At 44.4% G+C, this 22,348-nt stretch overlaps 1 protein-coding gene across 7 annotated transcripts in view; it reads left to right on the forward strand.

The window, feature by feature from the left end:
* The window catches only part of LOC111069397 (sterile alpha motif domain-containing protein 5), a 163,632-nt gene that overhangs the window by 35,927 nt on the left and 105,357 nt on the right, over positions 1-22,348 (forward strand). For all 7 annotated transcript variants that reach the window (XM_022359448.2, XM_022359449.2, XM_022359450.2 and 4 more), the window contains exon 2: positions 7,374-8,384. In XM_022359448.2, coding sequence (XP_022215140.2) covers positions 8,025-8,384 — 360 coding nt within the window. In that variant the 5' untranslated portion in view covers positions 7,374-8,024. The remainder of the gene's footprint in view (positions 1-7,373; positions 8,385-22,348) is intronic.

Raw genomic sequence — 22,348 nt, forward strand, 5'->3', positions numbered from 1 at the left:
ATTGCGTGAGTGTTGCACGTGTCAAAGGCAGCATGAGACCAGGACCCAGGGACCCAGGGACCCAGAGACCAGCAGCATCCGCTTCAGGAATATTTCACACTTGCCTCCTGCTGTTGCTGTTGCCTGCCTGCTGCCCAAAAGCAATTCAATACACCACGAATTTCGCATCGACTAATCCAAAAAGCATTTCTGACACTTGCTGCGCGTATTCTCTTTCTCTCCCTCGCTCTTTCTCTCTCCTGCCACTTTTTGCGTTACTAATGACTTGGCACTTCTTGGGTGTGTATGCAACCTGTGTGTGCCTGTGTGTGCCTGTGTGTGCCACGCCCTTGGCTGTCAGGCATTTGTCATATTTCTGTCAAATAAGCGCTTTTAATATTGATAGCTGCTGCTGCTGCTGCTGGTGCTTCTACCGCCGATGCCTGCCACGACGACTGTCAACAGGATGTTGGCTTCAGCGCGCTTCAGCTTCAGCTTCAGCTTTCTGTTGCAGCTTGGTATGCAATCAGGCGTTTTATGTGAGCAGCTTAATGGGAATTTATTGCATTTTACCCACCCCGAAAACCCCCATCCCTAGCCCTAGTGCCCTTACCCTGCTCCTTGCTTCCACCCGCTTGCCTTCAGATTATATAATGAATTTCTTTTCCTTTTTTCTTTTTGTTTAAATCGAAATCAATAAGTGTATGCAAACGCATCTTTTGTTGCTGCCAAAAATGTTGCTTATGAGGGTTAAGCATATACCATTTAACATTATCAATGGGTTAAACATAATGGTGATGATTTATAGGGGTGGGGAAGACAGTTGGACGGACGTTGTACTGTTGTTTGTTTGCATAACAAATGATGGCAACAAATGCTAAATTATCCAACATTAAAAGCATTAGGCTAACGTTTTTATTTTCGACGCCACCTGCGCTGCCCCCATATATCTCCTCAGCCCCCGCTCCCTTTTCCACTCTCCAGTGGATGGACCACCCGCAGAGCTAACAGAAAAAAAGTGCAAAAAAAAATGATATAAATTTATTTATATTGCGGAGCGCCTTGGGGGCATTCGCCTTCTCTCGCGACCGCCTGAATCATGTGCATGGGTTCAAAAAAAATGAAAAAAAACAAAGCCAAATGCCAAAAGGTCATTCTGCTTTTTTCGGAGGCCCAGCATGACGTATTCTCGATCTCTTTTACGTTTTAGGTGTCTGTCTCTCTCTGCCTGTCACTGTATTGCAAAATATTTTGCAGATTTTCTTTGGGCTGGGTTTTGGGATAATTCTTATTAGATATTTTTATGTAGGCTTTTTTACTATGATGCTGAGAGAGCAATAAAGGAATTTTGCTGAGAGAGCAAATACGTAGATGTTAGGATAGATAAGGAATTGCGGGCATCTCTGTTTGAGGGAGGACTGTGCGGAGTATGCGGGCAAAGTAGAGCACGATCGAGAGATGACATCATACTGGTCTGCGGCTTTGATTTGATTTCAATTGAATGCAATTTGGGGCAAAGAACAATCAGACAAAGTCTGCCAAGTCTTCTACATAGAACTTTGTTTGGTTTAGCTTTTTATTCAATTTGTTGCTTAAGTGAATGAAAACATATTCGTCTTTGATTGGTTATCCACTAATCATGCATGGTTAAAGAATGTGGTTTGGTTTTGGCAATAAAAAAGGAATGTGGTCTGCATTAAACCTGCTTCAATATCACAGCAAACAACATTCAATTCAACTACAGCAACGTTCAGCAGCCTACAATTTTGGATCTGTGCCGATTAATTAAATTTGGGTATGAGAAATGATTGTTAGCGGAAAGTCCCAAAGGGATTAAAAATATTATGACTTTGTAAAGGAAATGCCACAGCTCAATGTCGAAAAATAAAAGTACGCTTTTGTCATTTATCATTGATATAAGTTTCCATATAAGTTTACGAACTCCCCTGCTCCATTCCCACAAACGAATCGAATAGAGAAAAAGAGAGAGAAGGAATTGCATCCTTCCCAGACAATAAATATGGAATTGCAATAACTTTCAATATTCATGTGCCGTGTGTATTGCATCCGTCCGTGTCCTAATACAATTTCCAGAGTGCAGGCCTGTCCACTTTTCAAGTCAATTGCCTGTTAATTGCCGACCAACTTGGCAACAGATTTTGTAGCTGCTGCACTGTGTGTTGCATGTACACACACACACATTCATACTGTATGTGTGTGACAGTGGACAGACCTGTTATTGGGAGTGCTCCGTGTCGGGGCAATCAATTCCTTAAAGTTTACACAACAATTGTGGTTTAATTAGAGTCATGCATACAATATATTACGGATAGCACAAAGAGAGAGGAGAGAGAGAGAGCCATGTGTGTGAATGGTTTCCAATATTTATTTGTAGGGTGTGGCGGCTGTCTGCATGTGCCCCCCATGCCACCTGGAAAATACGGGGCTAGGTTCTAGTCTGACATTTAAGGTTGGAAATTCGTAATTAATTTATTGAATGCGCTCGCTGGCTCTCAGTTTCAGTTTCAGTTTCGATAGGTGCTGTATGCATTCCGGGTGTGTTCTGCTCCTTGGAGGTTGTAAAATTTTAATGTCCACTTCATTATCTCGACTTGAAAATCTAATTACCAAAAGTGACTGCAGTAATGTGTCTGCCTCTCTCACTCGGTCTCTCTTGGTCTCTCTTCGTCTCTTTTAGTGTATCTGTATCTATATCTCTGTGATGTCCGTTGCTCTTCAGTTTCCTTTTTCAGGTTCGTTCTGTTGACAGTAGCTGGCCGGTGTGCCGGTGAGCAGGTCATTCTTGCAGCTGACGCCACCAGAGTGGCCAAAAGTCAACAATTTTATTTTTTATATATACTTTTTTTTTTCGGTGCTCAATTAAAGACCAAAAACTTTGGTTCCGACGGTGAATTGGCCCCGGCCGGCCCGGCCTTTTATTATCTTGATGAGCGGCCAAACTATTTTACGAGCTCAACAACAAGTTAATTAGCCATTGGCATTAATGCCCCACAGTGGCGACTCCAGCGGCTTTGGCTTCGGCTTCGTTTGCCAGTTGGTTTTGAAACAACAATTTTATGTTGTCAAATGGATTTTGACGGTCTTTCCGCTCACCCTGTTTCTTCCTCTCTCTCTCTCTCTTTGTTTGTCTCCGGCCTACTTCCTATCATTAATGAAGACGCCCATACCGCTTTGGGTTTCCATCTTCATCAGAGTCGCCAGTTATTCGGTCTGTCTTTTAATGCGCTTCCCAGGGGGGGATAATATAATTTTTCGCAACAAGGAAAGCATTTCCGTTGGCTATAAAAACATTTGTTTTTGTTTCTTTGATCTGCAATCTACAGCAGGAAATGCATTCAGCAGATATAATTATTAATTCCAGGAAGATTCGGTATCAATACGGTTCAGTATAAATATATAAAATACAGGAAATTTTCCCACTTTTAAATATACACAAAAAAATGAAAAAATATGGATCAGTAAGCCCGATAAATGATCGATAAACCTTGAAGGCTCTGAAGAGTTTTCGCACTTGGAATCTTTGGGAAGAATGTTTTTTTCCCCCTTTTCCTTCGAATCTTTCTGGTCTCTGGGGCTATGCAAAAACTAAATATATTTCTCTGTTTGTTTGTTCAATGATTATAATTAGATGTGTGCGTAGACCTGCCCCAGACACGACTGTGCTGTCATCTTAATTACCATCAACTCGGAGGCAGCTCCAAAGCGGAGTCGGTGGCAGGGGCAGAGGTAGAGAGGTAGAGGCAGAGTCTGAGAGTCACATCATGAGAGCGTGTGAACATTTTGTGTGTGTGTTTTGGTGTCGTTTCCGTCGTTGCGCACCTGCACGCCAACAACAGCAAAAAAATAAAATAAAATAAAAATGAAAATGATAAATGAAATCAACGAAAAATTGTTCGCTCAATGTGCAAATAATTTTTAATTAAATGGCAATTGCGCATACGCCGCGTGTCCCCAAAGTGAGGGGACAGACAGACAGCCGGGACAGGAGTGGCAGGAGGGGACGGCGTGACAGTTCGCGATGGTAGATAAATAAATGGCCAGACAGCCGCCGCGACACAGCTGTTGGCGACGTGTTGCAATTGATGTTGCTGCAGCATTTAGATGGGCGGAGGGCGGTAGGGAGGCATAGCGGGAGGGTGGCCAATTGTACGAGTAATTTGCCTGTGCCGCTTATTGAGCCGCGATGTGATTTGCCAGGCAACACCTCTCACAATTGTTGCGCTGGGGGCCCAGAGGCCAAAAGTCAAGCACGATCCGCGGGCGGAGACAAGGCACTCTCGATCGATTGAAAATGACAGCGTTTAAAACAAACGGCGGGGCCATCCAACAAATTAAACTTGCCCAAAAACAAAACAACAACAAAAAGGAGAAGGAAACCCCCCGAAGGGAAACAGAGAAAAGGGAGATATTAGACGACTAAAAGATACCCATTATTCGGATTTAATGTGGAGTAAAAGATGTAGCAAAGATAATTTCTTACAGCTGGCGATTGATATTTCGTTTTGTTCCCCATTAATAAAGCTATCGGGCTGCCTGGGCTGTTGGGCGAGTAATCAATATGCCCTTTCTTTACTGTAACAACTCCCTAGGTATTTAAATTCACGATAAAAAAATCTTTATATAAAATGCGTTACGACAACGCCCCCACAATATCAATTTGTGTGTGTGTTTGCCTCTGATTGAAGCCAACAACTGCTGCTGCGGCGAGCGGCAACAAGTCCATTCGTTGTTTTTGTTGCTGTTGCTGTTGCCGTTGCTGTCTGTCGCTTTCGATGATGTTGCATTAAATTGTGTGCCCCGCTGTGTGCCCTGCGTGGGGGGAAGATACAAAAATTAAGCAGAAACAGAAACGAAATCGAAAAAAAAAACCAAAACAAAACAAAAGCAAAACAAATCAAGCCCCTCTGACAAACTTTGACCCCAAAAAAAAAATGCACTGCGCCAATGGGTCGGGAAGTGAAAGGGTTTGGCATAGAAGAGGAGGCAGAGTGGGAAGTGGAGAAGTACTTGGAGCGGGAGGGAGTCGTGACGGTAGGAGCAGCAGCAGCAGCAATGTTTATTGCTGGCATTTAAGTTGCTTATAAAAATGTAATATGTCTTTGACGGATTTATTGGGCAAGTTTTTTTTTTATTTGGAAGCTGATGACATATGAGAAACTTGGATATTGGAAATTGGTAATAAAATGTGGTAACAATTTTTAAGAGTTCTTCAAGTATTAAAAAATAAAGAAATTGGAAATTTTGGGATTTGAATTTGAAGCCCAAAAGTTTGGGCAATAAAAATTGAAAATTAAAAAAATGAAAAATATTTCATCAACAAATGATCGATAAATTGTTGATAAATTATAGACAGCATCAATAAATGACATAACATCACAGACATGATAGATGTGATCGATAACAGCCATAAATGATCGAAACAGCGATATACTCCCCATATAAACTACTATAATCTATCGATAATAATCGATATATTTTTTAGTTAATCGTTAAAAGTCACATGTCCTTTGCGTCGTTTGGTCACGTGTCATTCAACAGTTTTCCATGAAATTGATCATGTCCTTTCGCTTATGGGAAATGTGTAAGCCCACTTAACGTCATTTGAATGTGCGCCCCAGTGGAACGCGGGATAAATAGTAAATAATACGCTATATACACATGTATGTAAAAGTATATCTATTTACCGTCCCTAATTGATTCCTCGAACTTTCGAAATTCACTTTCACAGCAATTTGCGATTGAATTTCAAGTTGCCGCATAAAAGCCAGTAAAAGTTCAATTCATGACATTTGGCCGACAGTTTTATTGGAGAATAATTGGTCATCATTGGGGGGCTATTTGTACGAGAGGCCGGTACCCTATACACCGTACAGCGTAACACATCGACAAACCCATCCATGATTGATCTATTCAATGCCAAAATGAAAATGGAAACAAAACAGCTGCCAGCCCCCAGACAACAGGCAACAGAGACATAGAGCCATAGAGACAGATAGAAGAAAAAAGAAAACAAGAAATCAGCTTAGTCACATGGGTTGGGGTTGGGGTGGGGCGTTGGGCATGTGGCATGGTGTAGACTGACGACGGCAAAACACACATAAATTATATGATATTGGTTGTCCTCTTCTCCAGAAGTTGTGTGTGTGTGGTGTGGGTGAGTGTAAAGATTGGGCTGGGCCTTGAGGGGATTATGGCAACGATTATGGCCATCAGGGAAAGGGTATATATTGGGGATACATCAAATCTACCAAAAACAGGCTATAGAATTATCTAAAAGCTATAGCTCTAGTCGAGAATGGGGCACTAAACAGCAGGAAAATATTGCTTTAGTCTGTATTTTTGTCTTCTTTCATCGATGGATATCCCTTTGGTCGAGTTTCCTTTTTTCCTTTCTTTTGTTGTTCTTTTGCTGGCTGCTCGTTGACGAGTCGAAACCACTACTAAAATAATCCATTAAAGATAAACTAAAAGCAAACACTAAACTTTTGTGCTAAGCCAAGAAAAACCGCAGCAACCACACACACCGCACCACACCGCACCACACCACACCCATTCATTCATTCATTCATTCATTCATTCACATTCACATAGAGTAAAGCACACCCACGCACTCATATGTATACCCACTCGGTGGGATTGATAATCAATCATTTATCAATGAGTAAAAGCGCGGCACACGCCTCACTAGAAAAAATTACATAGTGGCATGATGTGGGCGGTGGAAGGGGGCATGGGGCAACATGTGTGTGTGTGTCTGTGTGTGTGTGTACATAAGCTTTTAGTTTGCGTTTAACGCCTCATGGATTCTCTAAAGCGGAAACGGAAGCAAACGAAGGGGGCGTGGGTGGGGAGTCATATGATAGAGTGCATGTCTATATGCCTGGCACGCATTACACGCTTTGGTAAGCCGCAAGCGGCAGCCCTTACCTCATGATAAGAAACTGTCTCTCCCCCTCCTCCACCCCAGAGACCAGACCAGACCAGGCATGTGGCATGGGAATTTCTGCATTGAACAAACCGCAGCTGCCTGCCCTGCCCAGCCCTGCACAGCCCTGCCCTTCCATGAGTTTAATTAATTTTCTAGCATTTTGGAGTTTGATTTGAATCTCGGCGCTCTGTGGCGCTGCTACGTCATCAATTGTGGCCATTGGCAGACGACAGCCCGCGGCTTCCAATGATTAGATTATGGTGGGAAAATCTTCGATTGTAAATGTTGATGGTAGGGAGGGGAGGAGCTATGGAGGGCAACCGCTATATGCGGGTGCAAACATATGCTGCAAATTTATGCAATTTTCCCCAGACGCTAAATTATTGAAAATCAAATGGGAAAAAACATATTTGCTGACTTTTATATATATGCTTAATATTTGCAGGACAACAAGCAGCAGCAGCAATGCGGCGGTGGAGAGACAGCAGACAAATGTGAGGAGCGTCGCGTCACCCATCGTAACACCGAAGAGTGCCGCTGATGGCCGCTAGAAATGTGCTAGAAATGTGCGTTATAAATTTTTACGAGTGTACGCAGCGCATTGAATTTTTACGAGTGTACAGCAGCAGAAGCAGCAGCAGCATGATGTGCTCAGGCGGCGGAGGCAGCAGCAATTTAAAACAATTCAGGCACGAAAATAATGCTTAAAGTAACGCAAAGGAAATTGCATGCTTAGCCATAGAAAAATATATAGCAAAAAAAAAACAAACAACAAAGAAAAATAAAAGGAAAGAGAAAGAGAAAATAAAAAAAGAAGAAAAGCTGTGAAAGAAAGAAACGCCGTGTGGCAGAGAGAGGGTTGCTACAACTCCTTGTGAAAGGAGCACGTGACATTGTGAGAAAACTCCTCTCACACACATACACACGACGCCATTTTGTAACGGTAATTGGCAGACGGCACACACGTGAACCGAAGAAAGGCTAAACGTCCGCTAACACGCCCAAACAACAGTAACAGCAACACCCTCTCCATCATTACGAGCAACAACAACAACAACAAAATCATCATCATCGCCTCATCATTATCATCAGGACGATGGCCGTTAGCAACATTGTCTGCGAATGGCTACGTGCCTTGGGCCTGGCGCAGTATGCCGAAAGTTTTCTCGACAATGGCTACGATGACCTGGAGATATGCAAACAGGTCGGCGATCCCGATCTGGATGCCATCGGCGTTGAGAATCCCTCCCATCGACACAAGCTGCTGAAGAGCATACGCTCGTTGCGGGAGAAGGGCGCCGCCTCGGTATATTTCATGCTCAACGATCCCAATTCGTTGTCGGGCAGCATGGAGATACTGTGCGAAACGCCGCCCAGCAACGACCTGGAGATGGTACTGGGCGAACAGCTGGAGACGGACGGAGTGCGTCTGACAGCGCATCCATATTCAACACCGGTAAGTTTTTTTTTCCACCTTTTTTCCAGCTTTATTCTGTAGATTTAATGAGTGGGTTTTGGGTGTTACTTGACAGGCTAGCAAGCTGCATAACAGCCTTAAATAACCTCCCCATTCAGAGCTCTCTCTGTCTGTCTCTCTTGGGATTTCAAACTCTATGAAACTGTCATGAACAGACCGTGGACGGAGGGCCTCACTGAAGTATCTATTAAATGTATCTGTAGTGGGTTTCCCCACACACACAGCTGGCAAGCAAAAGTTTAGCTACTGCTGAAGCTTTTTATTACAAAATCCAATTGCAAACAAAACCGAAAATTGCACTTTTCCACCCCCCACCCCCTACAACCCACCCACATTCTAACACTTTTCCAACCAAAGTTTAGAGTGCAAGGAGAACAGAAAGAACTCCCTGGCGAAAAACTATTCAATGTCAGTTTACATACTTAAATTAAAATTCTGGACATGCCAAGTGGTTCAAGAGGTGGGTGGGTGGTAGGACTGTCTGTGGGGGTGTCGGTGTCCCAGGGGCAGGTTGCATCGTTGCAAAATGTCAAAGCCGGTCCGATCCTTGGTCCAAGAGTCGTCCCCCCCACTTGACAGTAAAATGGAGAACATTTAAACAGAGAGAGAGAGCGAGGCAAAGCCCTGCCTGCTCGTCTTTCTCCCTGTAACCTGCAACCTGCAACTGGCTACTCTTTCCCTGGGATTCCTTCCTTCCCGTTTCTCTGTAACTCTTGAACCTCCGTTCATGCTTCTCATCCTCCTCCCTGTGTGACCAGTGGCCAGAAAACGGGCTTTTGTTGCTCCCCATGCCCCTGCCACCACCATCGAGTGTCATGTTTGGGGTCTTCTCCATTGTTCTGTACTCTGGGGCGAGTGAGTGCCTGCAGCTCGGGGAGAGGCGGCGGCATCCACCAGGTAGGCGACATATCATGTGTTACCCAAAAGGCACCACCAATGTGGACCCGAAAATGTTTCCGTTTCGATCCGGCTAGCCAAATCCACTTGGGGCGGCATTTAAAAAATACCTTTTGCCTTTTGGGGCTCTTGTTTTGACTTGAATTCTGATTCTCATACTCATTCTGTGTGCGTGTAATTAAAATAATGCCAAAAGAGCAGCCAACTTGGTTGGTTGGATCAACCATTTGATGGAGCTCTTTCGAGGCGGCTGGCCATCCAGCGGAAGTTTGATTTATTATGCAAAAATATTTCGCAGCTTTAAAAATCTAAGAAGAAACCCTTTTGCAGACTTCTCATAGCTTAAGAATTTTGCACATCAATTTTGGGTTTCGTAAATGTGATTTATATACGAGAAAGAAACGATGTGTGGGCATGGCTATGCCTTTTGCCTCATCTCGTCTTTCAGTCTCGAGTCCCGGAGTCTCATCTCATCGGTCTCTTCTCAACATCGTTGGCGGCACAAATCACGTCATTGAGTTGTTTTCATCAAAAGGGCAGGCATGCAGAAAACAGAGACAGAGGGAGAGAGAGACACAGACACAGAGAGAAGAAGAAAAAAAATAGCCGCAACTGCAGCAGTTCCCTTTTTGCTCCCCTGCCATGCCACCATGCCTTCTCCATTTATTTCATTCATGGCTCCTTCTTCTGGTGGCTGGCTGGCTGGCTCCTTCTGGTGGCCGCTGCTCGTTTGTTTTTGGTATATTTTTATCCCAAAAACTATCGTCTCTGGGCCTGACTGGCAGAGCGGCAGCCTGACGACCGACAATCGGGAGACAGGGTAGACAGCAACCGGACAACCGTCGACGTCTTTGCAGTTTTGTATCTGCGTATCTTCAGCGGCTGTGGCATACAATTTTTATTTATTACTCATTCAGCTGCAAAATTGTTCCTTAATTGCCCATATCAGCTGAGAAATGAAATTTATTACCTGGCGTGTGTATATCGCCAGTGTCCAAGTCCTCCTGCCTCTCTCTCTGCCTGCTGTCTGCCTGCCGCATCATTATCAGAGGCCCCTCCGACTTGTGTGTGCCCCACACCACCCTCCACCCTGCAATCTTGAGCCGCAGCATCATCGACATCATTAGTTTTGTGCGCCGTGCCGACAACGTTTTGTATATTTACTTAATATTGCATTGGTCCGAGACGGTACGGTCCAGTCTCAGTCTCAGGTCCAGGTCCAGGTCCAAGTCCACGTCCAGGTCCAGGCCATGACCATTTATCTCAGAGCTGTAGCTGAAGCAGAGAGCAGAAAGCAGAGAGTCCGAGTGGAGACCGACCTTCCTGTGATTTCTGATTTCTTATGCCAATTTACTTGGGGAGATTTCTGAGGCTGAGGCTGCTCTACTTTGTGGCCCATCCCCATGCCCATCATCATCATCATCATCGTCCAAAGCAGAGGGGCATGCAACAAACCGTCGTACTCTCTGTAGCCAGCCATAGATCAAAAGACAGTTTGCTTTAGTTTTCTTCTGCTTCCTCCTTCCTCCCTGCCTCCCTGCCTGCCAGCCTGTCTGTTGTTGTATAATTTTATTTTATGTGCCTTTAGCCTTGACCAGGTCAACAGTGTTTTTGGGGTCGTCCATGTCCGTCTGTGTCTGTTTGTGTTTGTGTTTGTGTGTGTCTTCCTGGAGCTTGACTCTTGGCTTTGCTGACTCTCCCTGCCTGCCCCCCTGCCAACCCGATTGACTGACTGAGCTTAAGTTATTTCTGCGCTTTGGTTTTTATTGATTTGTCCTCTTTGATCTTCTGCCTGAGCTGTGGCATGAATTCATTTTTATGAACTTGACTTTTTGCCTGAGCATTTTCATTTTGGATATTTCGTTGCCCCTTTTTTTCTCTTGCTTGCTGCTCATTTTGCGTAGCGTGGCAAGTAATTGCCGCAGTTCAATTTGTTCATTTTTGCCTACGTGCCATGTGGCTTTATTATTGTATTTTTTTTTTCCCCCAGTTTCACTCATTATGTGGGGCAAAAACGGGGGAATCACAGTGCAACTTGTGCAGCAAATTGCTCAGAATCGAAGTGGATTTATGCCCTTGAAATGCTCTTTGTAGGAGGTTTAAGGAAATATTGGAAATTATGTAAAATAAATGATTTAAAAAATTGCAATTATAATTTGGTTATATCTTTTTATATGTATTTAATATTTCTATTAAATTCATGGTTGATCCTTTTGCTTCTGTGAATTTTTGTTTTGTTTTTTTTTTTGTGTGCTAAAACCTTTTATTAATTTCTTGCTGCTTTCCATTCCATTAATCAAGGCCTCAAAATACACTAGAACTTTTATATAAAGACACAATCGCCTCCATCTTTGACAGATTTCCACTAAATTTCCATTAGCACCGCCCAAAGACCCCCTTCTCAACCCGCTAGCCAATTAATGTTGGGGCGTGGGGTGCTGCGGAAATCTGGCAGCTTGAGTGAGCTTTCTTTCGTTAACCCGCATTTCCTTTTCTCTCTTTCGCTCTATCTAGATCTTTTCGCCTGCATTTACCATCTCAGAGCTAGAAATAAACTTTTTGTCAATGCACTAATTAAGAATTGTTCTTCAATATGCCACCCCGCTATCGCCCCTTTGCCCCAACTTTACCCCAACATCAAAGCAGGCAATTTCCCAGCCCCAGCCCCTAACCCTTATCCTCGTGGAAAAGCCTGGTAGAGGGGGCTTAAAATTTGCATAGCCTTTCCCCTCCATTCATTCAACTTAATCAAGTATTTAACACCAAAAAGTAAAACTGCGAAACCATTCATTGCTCATAAAAAATTAAAGTCTAATTGTACGAGCGGCAGGGGGTGGGCAAACGGACAGCCAACAGCCATGGAAAATGGTGGGTAAATTGCTGCGGTGTAGGGGTTGGGTTGGGTGGGAAAAAGGGAAATCCAAGTCCTGGGCAACATTGTATTTTTTGTTTTGTTTTCCTTTCACACCGCCCCGAAAACGGAATGGCAAAAACCCCTGCTCAAAAAATCGACTCTACAAAAGGAGTCGTCGGTCGGGAGCAGGACCAGGACCCAGCAGCAGGAGCTAACGTGCTGCGGCAGTGTGCTTTTTAATTAATTTAATTGCAATTTAATTACGCTTGCTATTTAATTAAACACATTGAACAAGCGAATAAGTTAGAGAGAGAGTGAGCGAGAGCGAGAGCGTCCTGCTAGAGGGTCCTGCCTCGAAACGTTCAATGAAGCATGTGGAAGCGCTTGCCCCCGAAAAATTTGTGAGTGGATATAGTTTTTTGTGGCTCAATTATAACTGCCCCAAAAGTTGAATTGATTTGAAGTGGAACCAAGGTGTTTGCTTTGGGAGTTTTTATTTGGATTGGCCATGGATTGGATACGTTATAGATACGGGATACACAGCCCCAGAAAATAAGCACTGAGCAGTGAATATTTACACGTAGAGTTGAGTACTTATACCAAAAGAAATGCAGGGAGCAAAAGAATTTGAATTTAAATATATTTCATATCTAAAAAATATATTTATTCTATATTTAAATTAAATATATTTCATATTTAAAAAATAAATTTATTTTATATTTAAATATTTAATTTAAATATATTTCATGTTTAAAAATAAATATATGTTATATTTAAATATTGAAAATATTTAATTTAAATATATTTATTATCTTTAAAAAATGTATATATTTTATATTTAAATTAAATATATTTTTTTGGGTGTAATGTTTGCTTCCATTTTGATAACAAACAGAATGTACATTGTAGCGAACAATTGGCTCTATCAACTATCTAATCTATCTATCCTTTGGCTTCTTATTTTTCTGCTTTTTCTTTTGCTGTTTCTGTTTCTGTTTTGCTTTCTCTTTTGAGCAGCCAAAAGGTGTTGGTTGTTGGTTGCTTCCTGCATCGTGTGATGTGCTCCCCATAGGCAAAGATAATTTGCAGGCTCCGTTGATAATTGACGATTAATTTAATAGAATGCCCAAGTTGGGAGTTGTTTCACTCCCGACTACGACTACGATTGGGACTGGGACTGGGACTGAGACCGCAACTCCTTCTCTGACTCTGACTTGGACTTGGACTCCGACTCCGAACTGCAACTCCAACTCGGAGTTGGTCGTGGGGCCATGGTCGTTGTCGGCATGCTCAATTGTGCGAAGTTATTTCGCATTCAGCCGCAAAGTGGCACCAAAATGCTGTCGTCGCCTGTCGCCTGCCTGTCGTATAGTTCCCTTGGCTTGGCTGCTAGTTGGTTAGTTCTAAACAACTTGCCACATGCTTTGAGGCGGCCATAGTCGGCCTGTGTAGCTGTAGCTGTAGCTGCGACTTGGCCTTACTTGGAGTTTATCTCATATTTCACATGCCGCCGCAATTACTGCCGCCAGAGAGGAGCAGCAGCAACAGCCGGCAGAAGCTACTTACTAGCGGACATCAGAATCCCCTAAACCCAACTCTAGTGTCAACTGGCAGCAGCAGAAGCAGCAGCCTACACAAAGAGCAGTAGTACACCCCAGTACCAGTACGAGTTCCAGTCGCAGTCCCAGTCCCAGTCCCAGAGTCCCGTGTCCGCTGCCTTGAAATGTTTCATAAATACTTGAGCAACGCGGCAAACATTTTGCTTATAAATCAAAAAGTGACCACGGCGGCGGCAACTTGCGGCAAGGCATGGCATGGCATGGCCGCTTGGCTTCCCTCTTCCAGGCCTCGGCCTCTCTGGGATCGTTGACAGGCGCTTATAAATCTTGTCGCGCACTTCTCGACCAGGTCCCCAGCTCCACAGCTTTTGACTGGCACTGCTGCTCCTTCCCGGGAGCTGCTGCAGCCTACGCCAGGGCCCCCCGTACCCGTGCCCGTGCCCACTTGTGCGTTTCATATAACCAATTACAGAAAACAGTAAGAGACAGCAGCGGATTGGAGAGCGGAATGGAGAAGCGGTAGGGAGATGCTGCTGCTGCTTCTGCTGGTGCCGGAGGATGAGCGGGAAATTCATCTTGTCCTTTATTCAATTTGTTGCAAAAGTCTTTTTGGACTTTTTATCCCTAATACTCTTGCAGGCAGAAAGGGTATTGTGGCAGGCAGTAGAATATCGAAAGGTTTAATCGTTACAGTCATTTTTTAAATATATCTTTCTATCGGTTTAATTTAACGAATAAACCGAGAAATTGTTCATCAAATCTGTAAATTATTATTTACAATTATAATTGCTATAATCTATAAATTTTCTATACAAAAAATCTATAAATGATCGATAACTGATCGATAAAATAAGGATAGCTTATTAAATATAAATAATCGCTGCCATTTATCGCATATCACTCATAGCAATGGATCTCTGTTTGTGTTGAAACGAATGATTGAATATTTTTAAGGATATTTTCCAAGTGCTGCTAGAAAATATATTGAGATTTAATGCTCTTCGCTGAATTTGAAGCCAGAATATTTTAATCAATCGCCTTGGTAGGGCATTGAGTGCTCCGTACCCCCCGAAAGCCGAGAGCCTTTCTTTAGCTGCTTGTATTTATGGTTTTGTTTTTGCGAGATATATTTCTCATTGCCAGCAGCAGCAGCCACTGAGGGACTGAACTGAGACAGTGACTTCAAGGGGGAAATGGGAAACGATGGCTAAACAAATCGTATTCGAGTTGACATAACTCGCTGTCAATGTGTCGTCTGTGTGTCTCATACTCGCAGTTGTTGGCCTCTGGATGTTGCTGCTGCTGCCTGGATGCTGCTGCTGCTGCTGTAGCAGCAATTACACATTTCACAATTGTGCCACGCTAATGATGGGAGTCCCACGTCCAAAGCGCCGTTGACAACTGCCTGTAGATTTTTGTGACATTAGCCAATTGTACAATTGCGTGGAGTGGATTGTACGATTGTACGATTGTAGGATTGGAGTCTCGGGAGTCGCTAGTCCGGTAGTCGAGTGAAAGGCGGCCTAGGCAATACAGACTTCATTCGCTGGATGGACTTGTTCCTCCTTTTTGCCTCCGCCAAGGTGGAGGAGACTGCCTGCAACTCCGCGTCCGACTTGGAGTCCGGTCCGTTGCTGACTTTGGGGTGATTGTGCTGTCCGGCGCATTGATATGCCCGTCGCTGCTAAATGTCAATTAATGTCATCAACTTAGTAGTTGGCTTTTCCTCTTTTTTTTCTTTCTTCTTTTTCTGCTCCTTCTGCTCTTTCTGCTCCTTCTACTCTTTGTTTTCCTTCCTTCCTTTTTCTCTCTTTTCCCCCCTTTGAGTTTTTCCCTCTCTTTGAACGCTTTTCGCTTTTAATTGGCGTTTGAACTGGGACTGGACTGGGAGACCAGCCTAGCCTAGATTTACCCAGAATATTTTTTTGTGGGCGTCATTTCACACTGCTCTTGACTTCGGCTCCTGAATAGAGACAGAGCTGCAAGTGAAAGTTGTTTGCTTTCTTGCCTCCTGCCACGCTGACACATTTACAGGCCATCTCTGCAGAGCCCAAGAATCCATTGAAAAGGAGTGTTCTAGTTAGAGCCGGTTCCGGTAGCTAATTAGAGCAGTCCCTGCTGCTGCAGCTGCTGCTGCTGCTGCATGGGGCATAAATCAAACATTGCACACAAGTGCAGCAGCAGCAGTTGCATCATCAGGTGGCAGGAGAGGAGGAAGTGCAGCTTGTGTTTGCTGTAATTAACAAGCAACGCCAGCGATTACGAAAGAGTTGCCAAAAAAACAAAAGCAAGTAAAAATAGAACCACAGCCAAAAATTTCTTACGACTGCAAGGATACCTGATACAGGGAGGTAGAAAAGCTCCCTACCTATGGGAAAATTTGAACAGGGCTGTCAACGAGTGAGCAGCATTGTACAGGGGCCTAAGACTTGATTTATCTACGATTTGTCACACTTTATATCTCTACATGGATCATGTGAAAGTTTAATGCGTTATGCGGAAGTTCCTTTTGATTTTAAAGGGTATATGCAACTGAGATGAGTTATAGAGATACCCTAGAAAGGGGGAAACCCTCCAAAAAAAAAAAATAGAAGAAGAGAAGCAAACCTGGGCCTGTGGAAATGTTGTGCAAATAGTCACAGAAAATGTTGCAAACGGCGCCGCGGGGCTATAAGTCGCGGTGGTTACTGGTGCACCGAGAGGATCTCCCACTGGTGCAACTTTCGCTACACTCTACACTCTACACTCTCTCTCTCTCTCTGCCTGACCCCTTGCCCAAGCTACTCCAGCTTCGCTTGCATTTTGGTTTTTCGTTTTTGGATTTTCCCGTGTTGTCATATTTCTCCATCTGTGCAGGAGCAGGAGACAGGGGGAAATTTTGGGGAGGTGTGTGACTAGAGAAGGGAGGATACGGACGTTCTCACGTTGCGAGATGTTGTTTGGCTTACACTAAACGACATGAGCATAAATCTCACTTACCTACAACTTGATTTACTTACTTCATGGCAATACATATATGAGGTCTCGGTCTCGGTCCCGTCTCCACCTACTCGTACTTTGAACATCTCTTTCTCTGACTCTCTCCCAGTGAGTTTCTTTTGTATCTTGCTCTCTCTCTCTCTCTCTCTGTCTCTCTCAGTGACTATTTTGTCTCTTTCTGTGGGACGTCATAACGAATGTGGCCCTGTCAACATTTCAACTTTGCGCCATTTATGTTGGTCAGTCGCCTGCAGTTTTGCTGGCTGAGCTTTTGCTTTTGCTCCAAGAAGTCGTGGACCTATCTATCTGTGTATGTGTGTGTGGGTGCTTCACGTTTTATTTTTGCATGTGGCAGACATTGCCCTCTGTGTGACTCGTTTGTCTGTCTGCGCTGTCCCTGCAACGTGTAGGCGTAGCATTTTCGAGGTTCGAGGTTCGAGGAGTATGTACCATGGGGTTTCTTCCATTATAAATATATTTCCTGTTTTATGGTGGTCCAAAGCTTTTTTCCCCACTCCCCCCCCACTCCACTGTCCAACTCTTCACTCTCTTATGATTCATTTGGCAATTTGGGGTCGTCTGACATTTGATATAAATGTTGCCACATTTGTGTGTGTGTGTGTGGTGCCTCCTCAGTTGAAGAAGGATTTGCATAATAATGATGATGATGATGATGCTTAGACCTCAAACAGGGCAGAGTATATCTATCTCTATCTCTGTCTCTGTATCTGTTCGAAATCTGTCAGCTTCTTTCAGCCATAAATATTGGAATTCCCTCGTATTGGTTTTGTGGTTCCAGGCGCCCCTTCGCCTGCCAGGGAGGCTATTAGTGCCACACCAAAGGGGGGCTGGGGTGGGGCTGGTGTCGTCTGGTCAACCTGCAACACTTGCAACACTCTTTTATCACCTCAAAACCAATTTAGAGCACCCACACACCGACCGACCATACACCAAACAGAGAAACCTCGAAAAGTCGACTGAGGGGCCAGGTAAATGCAGTTGTTAAAAGTCTCTCACTCCTTGACAATGTTGCAAGATTCAGTTGCATCCGTTGTTGCAACTGTCGCGCTGCAGTTGTTGACTGCTGCCCTCTGCTGCTGCTGCTGCTGCTCCCCGTTTTTGCTCTTTTCCTTATTTCGTGACTTTTGCTTTTGGGGTCATAAATTTTCTCAATTCAGTGAGTGTGTCGAGGGGTTTGGGGGCTGTCTGTCTCCTGCTGCATGTTGTTTGCAAGTGAATTATGTTGAACAGACAGACAGACAACAGACAGCAGCATTTCCCCCTGAACTTTGCTTTAATTACGGAATGATGGGAGGGTCACAAAAAAAAATTAAATAAATAAAAATAAAACCCTAAGCTGCAAAGGGCTACAATCCTGCATCATGCACAAGACATGCATGTTGTTTTTCTGTACTATAGCCAGGGGGGCATTCCCTGGGCCAGCGTTCGCTTGTGATGTGAACACCATAATCGATATTTAATGCCCCAGACAGACTCACACAATCGTAATGCCATCGCAATGCTCGATAATATTACATTTTCATTAGCCAATAGTCCAGTCCAGTCCGATGGCCGTGTGGCCGGGCCCCCTTGGCTGCTTAATTAATTTTAGTTGATTGTTGCCACACGCGCGTGGTATGGTGTGGCATGTGTAGTGTCCGTATGGAGTGTCCAATAACCGAGACACCACAGTGCGCTCGCTCTAAAAAGGGATCCAAAATTCTTGAAGCGCCTTCCCTGCGTTATCTGTCCGTCCGTCCGTCCGTCTGTCTGTCTGCCACAATTCGCTTTGCTTTGAAGCTCACAGGAAGAGCAAGGGTTTGGGGGGGGTGGGGTTTCTGTTCCTTCCAGGATGAGGCATGGGGCATGGCGGCATGCGGCATGAAGCCTGCTCATCAACGGGTTTTCGCAAGCATATCAGTTTTCATAATTGGCACTGCCCCAGAGTTTGTCCTCCAATGGCTGTTGGCTGTTGGTTGTTGGTTGTTGGCTGTTGGCTGTTGGCTGTTCTGTTGCTGCGCAAACATTTCATGTTCATGCTGCTTCCCACTCAAGTGGACATTTGAGGAGGCTCCTTTTCGGATCAGACTCACTCTGCGTTTCAATCCCTTTCGCTGCCCCTTGTCCCTGTCCCTTGTCCCGTGCCACACACCGCTCTCTCCACTGCTGCTGTGTCCATTGCCATGGCAATGTTGTTGTTGATGTTTGTTGTTGCCTTTGTATCTCTGCTGATATGTGCAGCATCATCACCTCATTTAGATATGCGATATGCAAACGCTTTGGCTACGCTTTACGACTGCCGTGTGTTGCAACATCTCTGGGTCTCGCAGTCTTCGCCTCTCCTTCTCTCTCTCTCCCTCTCTCTGTGTATCTGTATCTTCTTTTCCTGTTCGTTGTCGTTGAACTTGACCCTGAGGCTAAGCCAATGAAGAACATGCGCCTTAAATGCCACAAAAACCTCCTCTCAAACTCAGACTCAGACTTGGACTTGGACATGGGGCTCTGGAGAGCTCCACCAGCACTGCCCTCTTCTCGTGTCGTCTGGTCTTTGTGGTGGCAATGCATGGCACTCAATGAAATGAATTGGTTGACATTAGTATGCTTATGCGACTGGAGTTGCTCCAGCTCCAGCCTGAAACTCTAAACGAGCAAGAAGAAGAAGAACAAGAAGTGTACCCCAGACGCCTCCGAGTCCCCAGTCCCCCATGTGAGGTGTGAGGACTGTTCCGTGGGTCTTAGCTGCCTTTAAATGGGGGTATATATGTCGGATTGTTTAAGCGAAAATTGAGATGGAGTCAGATCGCTTAAGTCGTCGCTCGTTCCCTGCCGATAAGATACGGGAAATTGAGTGTGTGCTGCCAGTGTTGCTGTGTTGTGTTGTGCAGTGTTGTGTTGTGGTGCATGTGAATTGGTTATGGGGGGAATGTGCTTATAAAGATACGCCAGATACGGATACGGCGTGCTACCACATGCAGCAGAAAATTTATCAGAATAATGGGAAAAATCAACAGAAAATGGTAGCATTTTGGAATGATGTACAGTGGATCCGATATGGGGTAAACAAAAAGGGAGTTATCTATATAGATAAGGTACATCTATAAATTTTGGGGGCTCTGTCAAGTAGTTGTGCTACTTTCACACTATTTGCTCTTCTTGCTGCCTCTCTTTCGGCCTAACTGTTAATCTTTTAGCCTCTAGTATATGTTTAAAAATCGATTAATCTAATAAACTATTTAGAACACTCAAAATTCGATTTATTTGTATTAAAACCAACCCAAAAAAAAGATGCTTCCCATTTAACACCAATTTAATATTTAAGTAGATTTCGTTCAAGCAATTAACGAGGAATTTTTAGTTCATTTAAATTGGGTTCTCCATCTGTCATGGCCCATCAGAAGTGGTGACACTTCACACAGCTGCTGGAACTGTTACTGCTGCTGCTGCTGTTGCTGCTGCTGCTGCTCTCAAACCAAATTCATATCAATTTTCATGCTCGGCAGTTTCCCAGAGGCTACCCACTTTCAGCCCCCAACACATTCCCAACACATATTCCACTTTCAGCGGCAACTAATTTCGCATGCTCTGGCACCATGAGCCGTGGAGGAGGCACTTCAATCCCGGGCCTCCAGACAAGACAAAATGCATAATAATTTTCACTGAAAGAGTGGAGGGACGGCAACGGGGACAGGACGGGAGGACTGACTCTCAACCCAATTCCATAAAGCGAAAATCTCAATGGGTTTCCCAAGAGAGGGAGAGGCGTTAGTGGGATGTCCATATCCATAGCCATTCGCTGTGGCTCTCTTTATCTCTCTCTCTTACTCACTCTCTCTCTCTCTCTCTCTCTCTGTGTGTGTCTCTTTCCCTGGCGCACTTGTCTAAAATGACATAATTTACGGCGTAGCGCAGTGCCAGTGCCGCAGTTACCGCCCACCCGAAGGAAATTTTATAAATAATATTTCACTTGTATGAAAATTACCCCACACAACATGTGGAATATTCAACGCAAACGCAAACGCAAACGCAAAACCCCAAGGCCTGGCACAAAAATACAATTTCTTGACTCTGCATCTCCGTTTCTCTGACTGTCTGACTGTCTGAATGTCTGCTCTTATTGCCAAATAAATTCGTGCAGCAATGAAAATGAAATGTGTAAAATATGTTGCACGGCACTGAGCCACAAGCAGCCGCCGTTGCCGCCGCCGTCGCCGCCACAAGCAACAGCCTAAAGGAGGCCTTGCCCCAAACTTACGACAACGAGGCCTGCAGCCAGTCCGTCAGACCAGGGGGCAAAAGGCATTTTTATATGGGTTTTTACTTTTTTACAACCGCTATAAGACTGGCAGGAGAGGGTATACATATGGGAAAGACCTGTAATTCGGGGACTGCCAGAAATAGCATACAAAATAACGCCAGGAAATTTACCCTGTGGAATATGGCAGATAAATTTATTAAATGGATTAAATAAGATATATAGGAGTAGCAGATTAAGCTAAAATAAATCGGAAATAAGTATTTTGCATAGATATCAACTACAGAAGGAGTATCTCTGCTTACTGGGTATCTTTTAGTCGTGTTACACTCAATTTGTTGCCTTCTTATTTCATTCGGTTTCGGTCTATGCTTGTTGATTGCAGTTGTAGATGTGTGTGTGTGTGTGTGTGTGTGTGTTGCTGTGTCCATGCCGCAGAACCCCAGAACTCCAGAACCCCATTCCATATGCCACTTTTGCAGTTTCAGTTTCAGTTCCAGATGCGACTTGCTCTCGCTCCCGTGGCCCGGGTTCGGCCTTAATTAACTGCTTATGAATCTGCATATGCAGAGGCAGTCGTCGTTCTCCTCTGCCACTGCCACTGGCTCTGCCCTGCCCCCAACTCTGACTCTCTGTTCCTGCCACTATCTGTGGACACCCGCGCTCTCTTTGTGTAGGTGCTGTAGGAGGTTGTTGCAAACTACAAAAAAAAAAACAGAAAAAAAAAACAGAAAAGAAAACCAGAAAAGAGAAAACAGGATGCTCATTTAAATATTTAATGAAGTGCCTGTGTTGCTGCCTCTGCTGGCTCTACTGCCACTGCTGCTGCCTCTGCCTCTGCCTCTGCTGTGGCAAGTAAGATCTAGGCTGCCAGCGGGCAGAGGCTAATCATGCCAGTGCCTCATCTACATGGCCCACATGTAACAGTTTTTTTTTTCTTCCCTACTTTGCATACACTTTTAGTTTCCATTTTTTTTTTTTTGCTTGTTTTTTTTTGGGCACCTCTTGACCCATTTCCCTGGTCTTCTCTTTGCTCTCTGGCCTCCGGTCTCTGGTCGGGTTCTCCACCCTGACTCCATGTCTCTGGTCTCTGGTTTGTTCCTCACTCGTTGGGGCACGTCTTTAATTAGAAATTAATTGCAACAAAAATCAGTTGGAGATCTGAACGAGAGAATCATGAGGCGCCTGCAGCGCATTGATGGACATGTGGCAGGACACAGAGAGCTGCAGACAGAGCACTCGGGCACTTTTTTTTGTCTTGCAAGAGACCTCGGACTCTTGACACATGCCAAAACAGGCAACAAACTATGAGCCCGGCCCGGCCCGGCCCGGCCCGTGTTCCAGTGCTTCAGATCTTTTCTTTCTGCCTGTCTGTCTGTTGTTCCCATACTCTTGACAAGAG

The sequence above is a fragment of the Drosophila obscura genome, unplaced genomic scaffold (genome assembly GCF_018151105.1).
Source record: "Drosophila obscura isolate BZ-5 IFL unplaced genomic scaffold, ASM1815110v1 contig_150, whole genome shotgun sequence".
Taxonomy (NCBI): Eukaryota; Metazoa; Arthropoda; class Insecta; order Diptera; family Drosophilidae; genus Drosophila; species Drosophila obscura.